The sequence below is a fragment of the Dreissena polymorpha genome, chromosome 10, assembly GCF_020536995.1.
Source record: "Dreissena polymorpha isolate Duluth1 chromosome 10, UMN_Dpol_1.0, whole genome shotgun sequence".
Classification (NCBI taxonomy): Eukaryota; Metazoa; Mollusca; class Bivalvia; order Myida; family Dreissenidae; genus Dreissena; species Dreissena polymorpha.
In genome coordinates, this window is record NC_068364.1 from 32,142,906 (window position 1) to 32,156,293 (window position 13,388).

At 33.9% G+C, this 13,388-nt stretch overlaps 1 protein-coding gene across 1 annotated transcript in view; it reads right to left on the reverse strand.

The window, feature by feature from the left end:
• The window catches only part of LOC127849014 (potassium voltage-gated channel subfamily H member 8-like), a 67,886-nt gene extending 54,736 nt beyond the window's left edge, over positions 1-13,150 (reverse strand). The window contains exon 1 of the mRNA XM_052381738.1: positions 12,566-13,150. Within this exon, the coding sequence (XP_052237698.1) occupies positions 12,566-12,635 (70 nt within the window). The 5' untranslated portion in view covers positions 12,636-13,150. The remainder of the gene's footprint in view (positions 1-12,565) is intronic.
• Positions 13,151-13,388: the final 238 nt, after the last annotated feature.

Consider the following 13,388-nt stretch of genomic DNA (forward strand, 5'->3'; position numbering starts at 1 on the left):
TTTACTGTGAAAATCATAAGAAATAGCTCCACGAATTGCCATCAATTATCACTTATGATGACGGATTTCTAAGCATTTACCAGAGGAGGTGACCAATATATAGTTCAAGGTTTAATTTCTCAATCGAACAGCCTTCTCTGACAGCCTTTATATTATCACACGTTTAAAAATCTAATATAAATTTCGTATATACATTTTAACCACACACACAACGTGATTGATTTACCCCTGCACGAAATGCATTTAATGTCCTTTGATTAGAGATCTTGAGTTCAGTAAGCATAAAGCAATATATATGTAGGGTCTAAAGAAAGGAAAGATCATGCTTTTTTGTTCTTTGATCATGTAAAGGATATGACAGACATTTTAATTTTACTACTATAATTTTTAATAAGAATACAGACATTTTATTTGAAGACAAGCTTTTGGTAGCAAATAAAATGCTATGAACAGATCGTTAAAATTTGTTTTTGAACGTCTTCAATGTTGATAATTATAAACAGTTTTCACTCATAAAAAGTTGTCTAACATAGAAGTGTACATTAATGACGTAACCTCAAACGTGCGCTTTTCTAGTCGATTAATAACGGCTTTCTTCAGCTTGTATGTATTAATTTTGATACGTGAGCGTTCTATTTTTGCAAGGATAATTTTTGCTAAATTGTATGATATTAAAATCATGCAAGAATAACTGATTACTTATAGAATAAATCAAAAGCAACTTTTGTTTGTGCGCTAAGATCTAACAGCGTAATTATCCGATATTGCGAACAAAATTGTCAATGTTTGTATATTTTATATCATTAAATCAGAATACACCAAATCAGGAAAAAAATGTCGCATACGTCAACGGCGGGTTTTGATTGACGTTTATACCAAACAGCACACCATGCCAATCTGTAATGCAATGCCTAAAATAAATACATTCATTGAAGGCCAATAACAATCTGACTATCTTGTCATGCCAAAATTGAGGTAATTAGACGATAGAGTGCCTGTTATCTAAATTCATCAAATAAAACGAATTAATGAATATCTGATATGAAGGTAGACGGGGTTTAAGGGTCTATTTTCTGTCGCACATAATGTAAAACTATTGATGAAGTACACGCAGGCTATATTGCTAAAAGTTGATATGTATCATAGCAAAAGACATCATCTTATCTTTCGAAATAACCGTATCAGAAGGCCAACTTGTGCCAAATTTATTCCATCAATTTTCGCAACTTCAGTTTATATTGACGGGTTTACGTTAGAAGCCCGAAAATAAAACACGATTTGCCTGAATTGCAATTTTACTGGTCACAATGTTCAACCAAAGCAGCATACACAGACATTGGATTCACTAGAATCAAGTTATAAATTGACAATTATTCTTTATACCACTCATTTGTCGGTAATAACGCAAAGTGTATTTTATTTCTACTTGGTTAATGTTTGTAAGAGATTTTCTAGTTGAGATTTTAATACCATCAATGTGTGTCAAATTTGAAAAAAAACTTATCAACAGGATGTCATAATGAACTGTGTTAACAAAGCACGTTAATTAACCGCATTGTTTTACGCATTGATCATAAAAAGACATGAATGTGTGATCAGTAGCAAAAATAAAAAAAAAATATTTTATGATATTTGTGTAAAATGATTTGAACATTTATTCAATGAAAACAGTTTATATAATTAGAATAATTAAAAATAAATAAGCATGTAAGAACGCCAAAAAACGTCATTTACTCCTCAACGTTACGTTGATGTATACTTCTATTTGATCTTAACTATCAATAAAATATTCTTATTATTAATGCTACATATAAAAGGCATATTTTTCCGGTTACAACCTGAGATGCAGTGCCTTTGAGGTTGTTGGTAGACAAAACCCCATAGAAGGATGAGCAAATTTAACTTTTGATGTCGTGAATTTTACTTGCCTTTTGACGTCATGAAAACTAATTCCTAAATGTAACAAGAATGCAAACGTAAACACTAAAATTAAAATTGCCTATACATCACAGATTGTTATTCATCTTTCACTTTAAATATCCAATGGTCAAATTATTGTATGTTATCCCTGTAATCAAATAACTGCTAACAGTGTTTTTTAAATTGTTAACATATACTGTTGGAGAAGGGTTTTTATCAAATTTTGAATGGTTTTGTTGTGACATAAAATTTCAAGCCTACGTTATAGACTTGACAACATTGGGTGATCTTTTTAATAGGCATTGCTCAGAAGCATAGTAGCATAATTACTTGTTGATTAATCTTTCCTAGAAAATACAATTAATTAAGTAAATTAATGTGTGGGATCAGAGAAAGTTGAGTGCGCTTTCTAGATATTAATGGCAAACGGTCAGAGTTTATATCGAGGTTATTTTTCTTTAATAAATGGCTTTTCAAGTTGCTGTTGTATCAAGTTTGGTATTGTCTTGTTTTAACCTTCAATTGCAAGTTATACATTATATGCGGGATAAAGATGAATGGTGATACAATAAGTGTTTTTTTTTCAACGTTGCGTTGGTACTTTATTACTTGCTAATTAATCATTCTTATCAAAAACTGCAATTCAATGAACTAACGTTGACATTGAAGGATGATCTTGACCTTGAACTTCAACCACTCAAAATGTGCAGCTTCATGATTACGCTGCTTTGATATTGGTTTTACCTTTGACCTTGAAGGATGACCTTGACCTTGAAGGATGACCTTGACCTTGGACTTCCACCACTCAAAATGTGCAGCTTTATTAGATACACATGCATGCCAAATATCAAGTTGCTATCTTCAATATTAAAAAAAGTTATGGCTAATGTTAAAGTTTTCGGACGGACAGACGCCATAAATTTGACATTTGATCTTGAAGGAGGACCTTGACCTTTCACCACTTAAAATGTGCAGCTCCATGAGATACACATGCATGCCAAATATCAAGTTGCTATCTTTAATAGTGAAAAAGTTATGGCCAATATTAAAGTTTTTTTCGGACGGACGGACGGACTGACTGATATACTGACGGACAGTTCAACTGCTATATGCCACCCTACTGGGGGCATAAACATTATTTTTTGGGGGTGGAGGATGGGGGGGGGGTATAGTGTGAGGGTGTGGTGGTCATTTATAAGATGATCTTTTTTTAAATTGGGGGGGATGAGGGGGGATTCGGGAAGGGGGGCGTGGGGGATGGTTTAGGTGGAGTCTTTTGTGGTATGTCAGGTAAGAGTTGTTTTGTCAAAGTATCAATCAAATCTAATCATAAATAAAGAAGTTATGGCAATTTTAGCAAAATTTAATAATTTGACCTTGAAGGTCAAGGTCATTCAAAGGTCAAGGTAAAATTCAACTTGCCAGGTACAGTACCCTCATGATAGCATGAAAGTATTTGAAGTTTGAAAGCAATAGCCTTGATACTTTAGAAGTAAAGTGGATCTAAACACAAAATGTAACCATATATTCAAAATTACTCAGTCAAAAAAAGCCATAATTCCGTTAAAATGACAACCAGAGTTATGCAACGTGTCCTTTACTGTCCCCTTATGATAGTTTGCGATTGTTCCAAGTATGAAAGCAATATCTATGATACTTTAGGGGTAAAGTGGACCAAAACACAAAACTTAACCAAATTTTCAAGTATAAAGGGCCCATAATTCCGTCAAAATGCCAGTCAGTTACATAACTTTGCCTACACATTCCCCTAACGATACTTAGTAAGTGTTTCAAGTATGAAAGCATTAGCTTTGATACTTTAGGAAAAAAAATGGACCTAAACACAAAACTAAACAAAATTCTCAATTTTCTAAGTATAAAAAGGGCGCATAATTCCGTCAAAATGCCAGTCAGAGTTACATAACTTTGCCTGCACAGTCCTCTTATGAAAGTTAGTAAGTGTTGCAAGTATGAAAGCAATAGCTTTGATACTTAAGGAATAAAATGGACCTAAACACAAAACTTAACCAAAATTTTCAATTTTCTAAGTATAAAAAGGGCATATAATTCTGTCAAAATGCAAGCCAGAGTTATCTTACTTTGCCTGCCCAGTCTCCTCATGATAGTAAGTAAGTGTACCAAGTTCGAATGCAATAGCATTGATACTTTATGAGAAACTGGACCCAAACGCAAAACTTAACCGGACGGCGACGCCGACGCCAAGGTGATGACAATAGCTCATAATTTTTTCAAAAATAGATGAGCTAAAAAGCACCATAGGATACAGAATACAGTTTCAACCTATTACAAAATAGACCACATTCAACACGTATTTTCATATATTATTGAGAACAATCTTTGTCCAAAATCTAAGTACATTCATTACCACTGGGTCCTTTCAAACACAATTTATTTGTAAATATTGTAAGACGTTTGCGATATGAAAACAAAGATCTTTGTGGACATTGTGCTATACCATATCACTAAAGACAAACACATATTCCCCCCCCCCCCCCCACTGTAAAATATGCCGCGTGACAAACACTAATATAAGAGCATTCTCTAGAGGGTCGAATAACTAGATTGTAAAACGGATCGAAATAATGATTCTGTATCTAATATCGTGACAATGTTCCCTTATAAAAATTGTGTAATATGACAGTAACTATTTATGTATGCATGCATCGTCACTTGACAATTAGCCTATTCGACAAATCACGATTTATTGCTTTAGCTGCAATATGGAATTGAGCATATAAGTTTAATATATATATATATATATATATATATATATATATATATATATATATATATATATATATATACAGTATATTTTGAGTTGCGTATTACTGTGCACTTCTGAATGCAAGTATCAAACTAAATATTGATACAGTATATTTTGAGTTGCGTATTACTGTGCACTTCTGAATGTAAGTATCAAACTTGATATTGATAAGAGTTTTGCAGCGCTTTAGCTATTGCCTGATTTACAAAATGTCCAATCTTGCATAGAGTGAGGTCGAAATTTCGATTCACTTTGATTTACCTTTTGTAAGTCTATTCCAATCATCGGCAACAAATAGTCATGCCAATACATAAATAATTACAATAAAATTGTAATATGCTGTTGTACTGTCTGATTGAATGCTAATATTTTTGGGCATCTCCGCAATTACATGTGTCGATGCAGAGAAAATGAGTAGAATTATCAGAACAAAACGAAGAATTATTCAGGACAATACAACCGTTATTTTAAGTTATTACACAGGTTGACCGATTCGCAATTTTCACAAAAAAACATCGGAAAATGGCCGCCTCTTTTTCCTCATTTTTCAAAAATCGGACAAAAAAGAAATAACTTGACAACGGAAAAGACATTTTTGTTAATATCATGCACTTTCTTGGCGGCGAAGATATATGATTTTATCAATCTATAAAACGACATTAACAAGAAGATTTTTCCTTACAAGGCGTTTACTGGTATCCTTTTTCAACATGCGTTAGGCCAAAAAAAAAAATAGTCTTGGTTCAGGGAACTCGACCGACCCTATTTTTTGCCCCCGACCCTAACGATTTTTTTGGTCCATGGAAAAAAATCTGATGGCGAAAATGCTAAAATCTCGTAAAATTTCATTGAAAACAGCCACCAATTAAACCTGGATTGGTTTTCTATATTTTTCTCTTTGTTTCAATGAAAGTGTTCGCAATTTGAACAGTGAACAATAACCGGTCTGCACGTGTATACGAGACATCGCTTGACCTTATTGTTATTGAAGTGCGCATGCTAGCTGGCCAATCAACATTGAGCTCGCTTACACATGAAATGACGTTGTTAAATGAAATGTAAAAATGGGTGGAGCTATGGAGTAATATTCGGTCATTCATGCGCAGACACTGTGCACTTTGAATACACAGTTAATATTGTCGTCTGCAAACAAAATAGCGGCCGGTCGCAAATGTCGTATTATTAAAGATTAAAAATGAAAAGAAGCGTGACAATATTTTAATTATATCCAAGCTGTCTATTGATCTGAATTTAAAAGTGATAATTAAATAATTAGTTCTATGTCGATGATGTTACAACTTTCTGCCAATTTCCGATCGAAATGAAAAGATGATAATTAATTAATTTGTTTGTTTTACTCGCACACTATGCTAACTGACAGCAGCGTATTTTAATCAAATAAAAATGTGAAAAACACGCGCGGTTTAATTTTAATTAACATTTCAAATTTTTAACACATAGGAAGAGTCATTCATCTACACTACTATAAAAATGGAAGTAACCACTTTGTCTCTAAAGTCGCTAACATGGCGTCTTTAACCTTAAAGCGTTGTTGGACGAAAAAGAGTCATAACAAAAAAAAATAATTAAAACACAAAACACTAGAACATTCAAAGAGTCATGGAAACTTGACAACAATTGGCTTCGCTTTGATAATGAATCAAAATCAATGTACTGTGACGCCCTTAGCCTGTACAAACCAATAGCAACATTCAAATTTATGTACACTGCTCACTTCCTGTGCGATGCGCTCAAACCCATTGCCATTTTATCAAAAAATGTACCAGAAGAAAGACTTGTGCTATTCTGAGGTTACCCTCCTTTTGACAGCCACTATTCAGACTCTTGAGCACCTGTCGGAGACTAGGTCAGGTCTCATGATGAAAAAAATTCTGAAGGTCACACCCCAAACACCAGAGACTGATAAAGATGGCTTGTTCACTTTTGAATATGAAGGTCACACTATCACAGACAGACAAAGAAAAAATGGTTGGCTAAAAGAAATTTTGGGCCAGCGCTAGCCCTGAAGAAGTGCATAAAGAGCTAGGAATATTGAATAATATACAACGACTAAATACCACATGTGCAATATTAATCATTTGGTCAGTGTTTAAACAATCATGGGTGCATTAACTGACCCTTTTTCACCCTGAAATCAGTCGACTGGTAAAAAAAAAAAAAAAAAAATAAATAAATAAAAAACCTACCTACCCTCCAACATTTTTCTGGCCATGTTCCCTGAACCAAGACTATTTTTTTTTGGCCTTACAGAGTTAGCTGCTGTTGTGTGATAGTCAAACCCCGTGCGTTATTTGGCGATCTCTGTAATTTTACTATGAATGATGGGCGAATTATTCTGCCATTATTACCGCTCGATTGCCATGCAGTTTTGAAAGTTTTATTTCGGCATCCTCATAACAACTATTTATTTTATACAAGACACTTAATTAAGCACATATAAAGAGCTAGTGCTTGTGACGTCATAATAAGTTCGTCGAACGTCACACAACAGTTTCATACACGCTTAAAATGCAGCGTCCATGCGGTTATATTTTATCTTTTCGAAAAACATAGGGAGAATGCAGGCATGATGAACAGGAAAACAGACTACTGGTCTATCGTTTTGTAATATAACCGAATCGGCACAAATCGAATACAACAACGGCAAGGAAACCATCGCCGTTATGAAGCTCAATCCCAACAAAATAGCCATCCTGACCGAAATGCTATATGGAATCATTAGGACAACGCTAACGTGACATTGAATCTGACTATTCTATGAATCCTTGGGGAATATATTTAAGATATCATGAAATAGTGCTGTTTTTTATTTGGTCTTTATTTTGTACTTAAATGCATTGTTAGATTTCTGTTACTCCTATGTTAGACATCCACTAGCTTCCTGTCATAGTAAGGAATCTCAGCATGTAAACGTACAAAAACGTCATGATTGCATGCCTGTATATGATCGTTCAACGTACATCTTACCCACGCAGTAGACAGATTGATCTTTATTGACATTCGTTAAACCGTCTTGAAGCTTTGTTTAAAGAGTTTAATGCTTACTGATTTATTCTCATTTCTTCGTGTTTAAGTCATAAAATATAAATACACATTCTGATAAAGTAAGAAATCTACAACCGACATAACACGAACTTCCGCCCGCGTTAACAAACCAAAACAAACGGAGAGATATGAGAAATGTTAGGTCAGAATTCAATACTGGGTGACTAACAAGTTTTCCATAATGCACAGACAGATTCACATTCATATTTATAATGTTATGGAAACAAGAGTAGTTTCCCGTATTAATATGCAATCTCTGAAAAAAGCATTTCGTAAACAGTCGGTTGTAGGAAATGTATTATTGCATGCGCGTTGATATTGCAGATATGAGTTGAAATATAAATTAAAATTAGCTAAATTAAGAGATGTTTCATAATCAATGATAACATTATACTGTAATCCCTCGGTAAGGACTTGTGATAAAAACCTGATATTAATTTATTCGCGCCGGTAAACAATTACAGTTTCTAGGAAAGATATCTTACTTATAACGTTAACGTATGATATTCTTGGTACAGCGCGTTCGACAAACGAGATAAACGGGATTGAAGATTTATATTTAACCTTCTAACGACATTATTCCATAACGACGTACATACGTGTGGAAATTATTGCCTTCATTTCGAAGGGACGATGCCATTTCGGTTTGAACAAGTCGGTCGGGGTCAATACTCAAATAACTGCTAACAGTGTGTTTTTTAATTGTTAACATATACTGTTGGAGTGGGGTTTTTATCAAATTTTGAATGGTTTTGTTATGACATAAAATTTCAAGCCTACGTTATAGACTTGACAACATTGAGTGATCTATTTAATATGCATTGCTTAGTAGCATAATTACTTGTTGATTAATCTTTCCTAGAAAATACAATATAATTAAGTAAATTAATGTCTGCGATCAGAGAAAGTTGAGGGCGTTTTCTAGATATTAATGGCAACAAACGGTCAAAGTTTATGTCGATGTTATATTTCTTTAATGAATGGCTTTTCAAGTTGCTGATATATCAAGTTTTGAATTGTCTTGTTTTGACCTTCATTTTCAAGTAATACATTATATGCGGAATTGAGTTGAGTGGTGATACAATAACGGTTGGTTTCGACGTTGCGTTGGTACTTAATTACTTCCTTATTAATTATTCTTATAAAACACTTCAATTTAATGAACTAAAGTATTATGCCATATAGCGGTATGAGCACTTTCGTACTAGATTATTTATGGAAACAAATGGTTAGGTTTCATGTGGAAGATATATTTCTTTCAAAGCCGGCTTATCTAAGTGTTTTGCGATGTCAATGCACAAACTATCACGTTTACAGAGATTCACTGAGTGAAACGTCTTATATGAATACAATTAAAATGATGTAAGTTACATTATATATGAATATGATACATGCTTCAAATTCTGCCTATTACATAATACACCACAGTTAACACTTGTTTTTAATATTAATCAGAAAAATCTTTGTCAAAAATCTAAGTATATTTAGTACCACTTGGTCCTTAAACACACAATTACATTGTGAATATTGAAAGACGTTTGCAATGTGAAAACAAAAATGTTTGTGGACCATTGACCTATACAATATAACTATGGACAAACACATATTTCCCCCAGTAACGTGTTCCGCGTGAAAAACACTCATATAAGAGCATTCTCCAGAGGATCGAAAAACTAGATTGTAAAACGGTTCGAAATAATGATTCTGTATCTAATATCATGACAATGTTCTCTTCTAAGTCCATATAAACTGTGTTATATGACAGTACCTATTTACGCATGCATGCATCGTCACTTGACCATTAGATTATTCGACAAATTACGATTCATTGTATGAGCTGCAATATCGAATTGATCATATGTGTTTCATATATATATATATATTATATGAGCCGTGCTCTGTATAAAGGGGGTTTAATGAATGTGCGTAAAGTGTCGTCCCAGATTAGATGTATACACAAATCAAACTTGTTTTGATTTTAGGTTTGCATCGCTTTAGCTATTGCCCGATTAAAACCCTGTTCGATCAGACAAAGCGTGAAGTCAGATATTTCGATTCACTTTTGTTTACCGTTTGCAATGCAATTATTAACAGCTAGTCATGCACACACATATAAAATAGCAATAACATTGTAATATGCTCTTGTACTGTCTGATCGAATTTTAGTAGAGTAGAGTTATCAGAAAACGACAAAGCGAGATTTCAGGACAATAAAATCTTTAATTTTCGAATATTATGTGGGTTGAGCGATTCGCGACAATCTTCACAATAACACATCAGAAAATGGCCGGCTAAAGTTCCTCATGTTTTTCCAAAATCAGACAAAATAGAAATTATTTGTCCATGGTAAAGACATTGTTGTTAATATTATTTAATTTCTTACAGTATCTGTTAAACGACATTAACTAGAAGATTATCTCTTACAATGCGTTTACTCGTATCATTCTTCCATATGCGTTTCTGATTATCCGCTAGTGTGTGATAGTCAAACCCTGCGCGTAATTTGGCGATGTCTGCAATTTTAGTATGAATGATGGGCGAATTATTCTGTCATTATTGCCGCTAGATCGCCATGCATTTTGGCTGCTGTATTTTTAGAAGTTTTATTTTGACATCCTCATAACAGATATTTGTTATACAATACACTTCATTACTCACAATATAAAGCGCAAGTTCTCATGACGTCATAATTAACGTTTCAAACGTCACACAGTTTATTCATTCTCGCTTAAGAGGCGGCGTCCAAGCGGTTATATGTTATATTTCCGTAAAAAGAAGGGAGATTAAAGGCATCATTTACAGGAAAACAGATTACTGGCCTATCGTTTTGTAATATCATAGGATCGGCACGAATACATCAACAACACGAAAACCATCGCCGTTATAAAGCTCATTTCTAACAAAATAGCAATCCTGACCGAAATTCTATATGTAATCATTAGAGCAACGCTAACGCGACAATGACTCTTAATGTTTCCTGAATCCTAGGGAAATATATTATGGAAATCATAAAATATTGCTGTTATTGATTTGGACTTCATTTCGTACTTAAATGCATTGTTAGAATTCTGTAAAGCTTCTGTTTGACAGTGATAGCAAGGATGAGAATGAGATATGATAGATTTAACGAATGCTTGGCACGCGACATGTATTTTCATTCATATGAGATTTTTTTTTAGCTTACTCAAGTCCGAATATTAAAAATATGAGCCTTGTTCTGAGAAAACTGGGCTTAATGCATGTTCGCACAGGCTAATCAGGGATAACTCTTTCCGCCTGAACTTGATTTTCGGTAAGGAGGGACTTCCTTAAAACAACAAATACCATAAAAGCGGAAAGTGTCGTCCCTGATTAGCCTGTGCGGACTGCACTTGTTAATCTGGGACGACACATTACGCACATGCATTATGCCCGGTTTTCTCAGAACGCGACTGATATAATACACATTGAAGTGGATGCAACTGCTGTCCAGTTTCATGAGCATAAGCCACCCAGGGTCGACGCAAAAGTTAACAAAAATAAACGTCTACGTGTACATCATGTTTTCAATTATTCGTAGACTAGATCAGTTGTTATTGTTGTGTTTGTTTCAAGAAAATATATTGTCACGTTATTTCAAATAACGTAAATGATGGCCAAATGAGAAAAGGGAAATATTAAAAGTTTTTATGCCAAGCCAATAATGGAACAAGTGGAGCTGTGTATAGAATTTTCAATACATTTTCTTAAACAATGTAATTATCATTGACGTCTTGAACGATACAGAAAATATTTGCAATATCTATCTGACGTAGAAATTATTTCGTGCATATGAATGCATCAATGAATTCAATTGTCCAAGGGCAACACAATTTTGCATTTCTTGTGTTAGCATTTGCAAGTTAAATGTATGTCAGATGAGATAATTACCTTGTGAAAAACATCCACAAGCAAAACTATGTGTTGCATTAGTATACATAATATTATTATCAAATTGGAAATTTGAAAAACACCGAAATACACGACGATTTTGAAATGTACACCTAAACACCTAGACAAATCTGCAAATAGGTTGCAATTTCAATGGACGTATCTCTTCCTTGGCATAAGTACTCGAATCCATGGAAATAGTTCAGCATAAAATGCCATTTACGATCGCTTATGATAACGAATGTCTACGTCAATACCAGGGAAAGTGACAATTGTATTATCAAGACTCATTTGTTTCATCGAAACATTTCTTTTACATATATTATATGATCACAAGTTGAAATGGAAGACGTTGGATGATTTAGACCACACCCACAAGCAATATTTATATTCCAATGCACCCTTTGCATTTTATGTTTGCAGACGTCTTAATTGTATTATGTATGCTATAGTTTTGGACGCATACATCATAGGTTTCTTCATATTTCCAATATCTAATACTTAGTCACTGGTTTATTCTAGACGCGTATGTTTTTCTAGAGTATAAAAACGCAAAAGACTTATGTTTAAAATAGACACTTAGGGTGTTTTTTTCTAGAGTTTAGAACGCAAAAGACTGAATTTACTTCTATAGTCTAAGACCGAAGACGTGTTATTTTCAAACTTAAAACGCAGAAGCCTTAAGTTTAGTCTTCATTCTAGAGATTTAAAAAAGATATTTGGATTGTTTTTTCTAGAGTTAAGATCGTAGAGGACATAGCTTAATTCTAGAGTCTAAGACCGCAGACGTTTAATTCTTAACCTTATAACGCAGAAGTCTAAAGTTGAGTCGTTATTCTAGAGTCAAGAAAAACGATAGGTTCCTATAAATGCCAAACTACTTACGTGTTCCATCGAAGCGGGTTGCAATCGTGTCTAGAAAGGTATTCTGTGGGGCCAACAAGCCTTTCTTCATGATTGAATGGCCTGGACCCAGGGTTAAGATAAATTAATCCGATCAAATACACACAGCGCTGCGCTAGATGGCACTCATATATTTAAATCCACGCAAGAGACAAGAAAGACGCCATTTGTAAAATCCAAGATGGCGGACCGGACATGTTTGTGTTATGCTCACCATTAGGATTGCATGCGACGATTACTGTTTGATTGTGGTTTTAATGTACCGAACAACCTCACCTTATACTGACGCCAAACATGTTTTACGACTGCTAATGCTTATTACAAATGAGTTGGAAATATAGTAAAATATTTTTGCTCGAACTGTTTAGCAGTGATCTTAAAATGTTCGTGCCATACAATTTACTACAAATAGCCTTAATTCATTTATTTCCTTTTTTAACCCATGTTTAGAACTAGTATTCGAATCCTAGCAATTTACCTTATAAGTGAGAATATTATCATATTTTTGTTTTATTTTTTTGTTCATCGTTTTATAGAATATTCGCCACAACTCGCTGCTGTTCCATAACAAGCCACAAATTCTCAGCGCATGTCATTCAAATACGGTTCCGCTCAGCAGATATATGTATTGTTTCCTAACATGTAAAACCTGAAACAAAAAGAGAAAACAAATGCCAGTTAATGTGTCATTATTCATAATAAAAAGCAACGTATGTAATTAACTTAAATTATTGTTTAAGTTAAACGGTTTATTCAGTATTAAATCTCGGAATATATGTTTCTTGTTCTGTTAAAATTGGGCAAA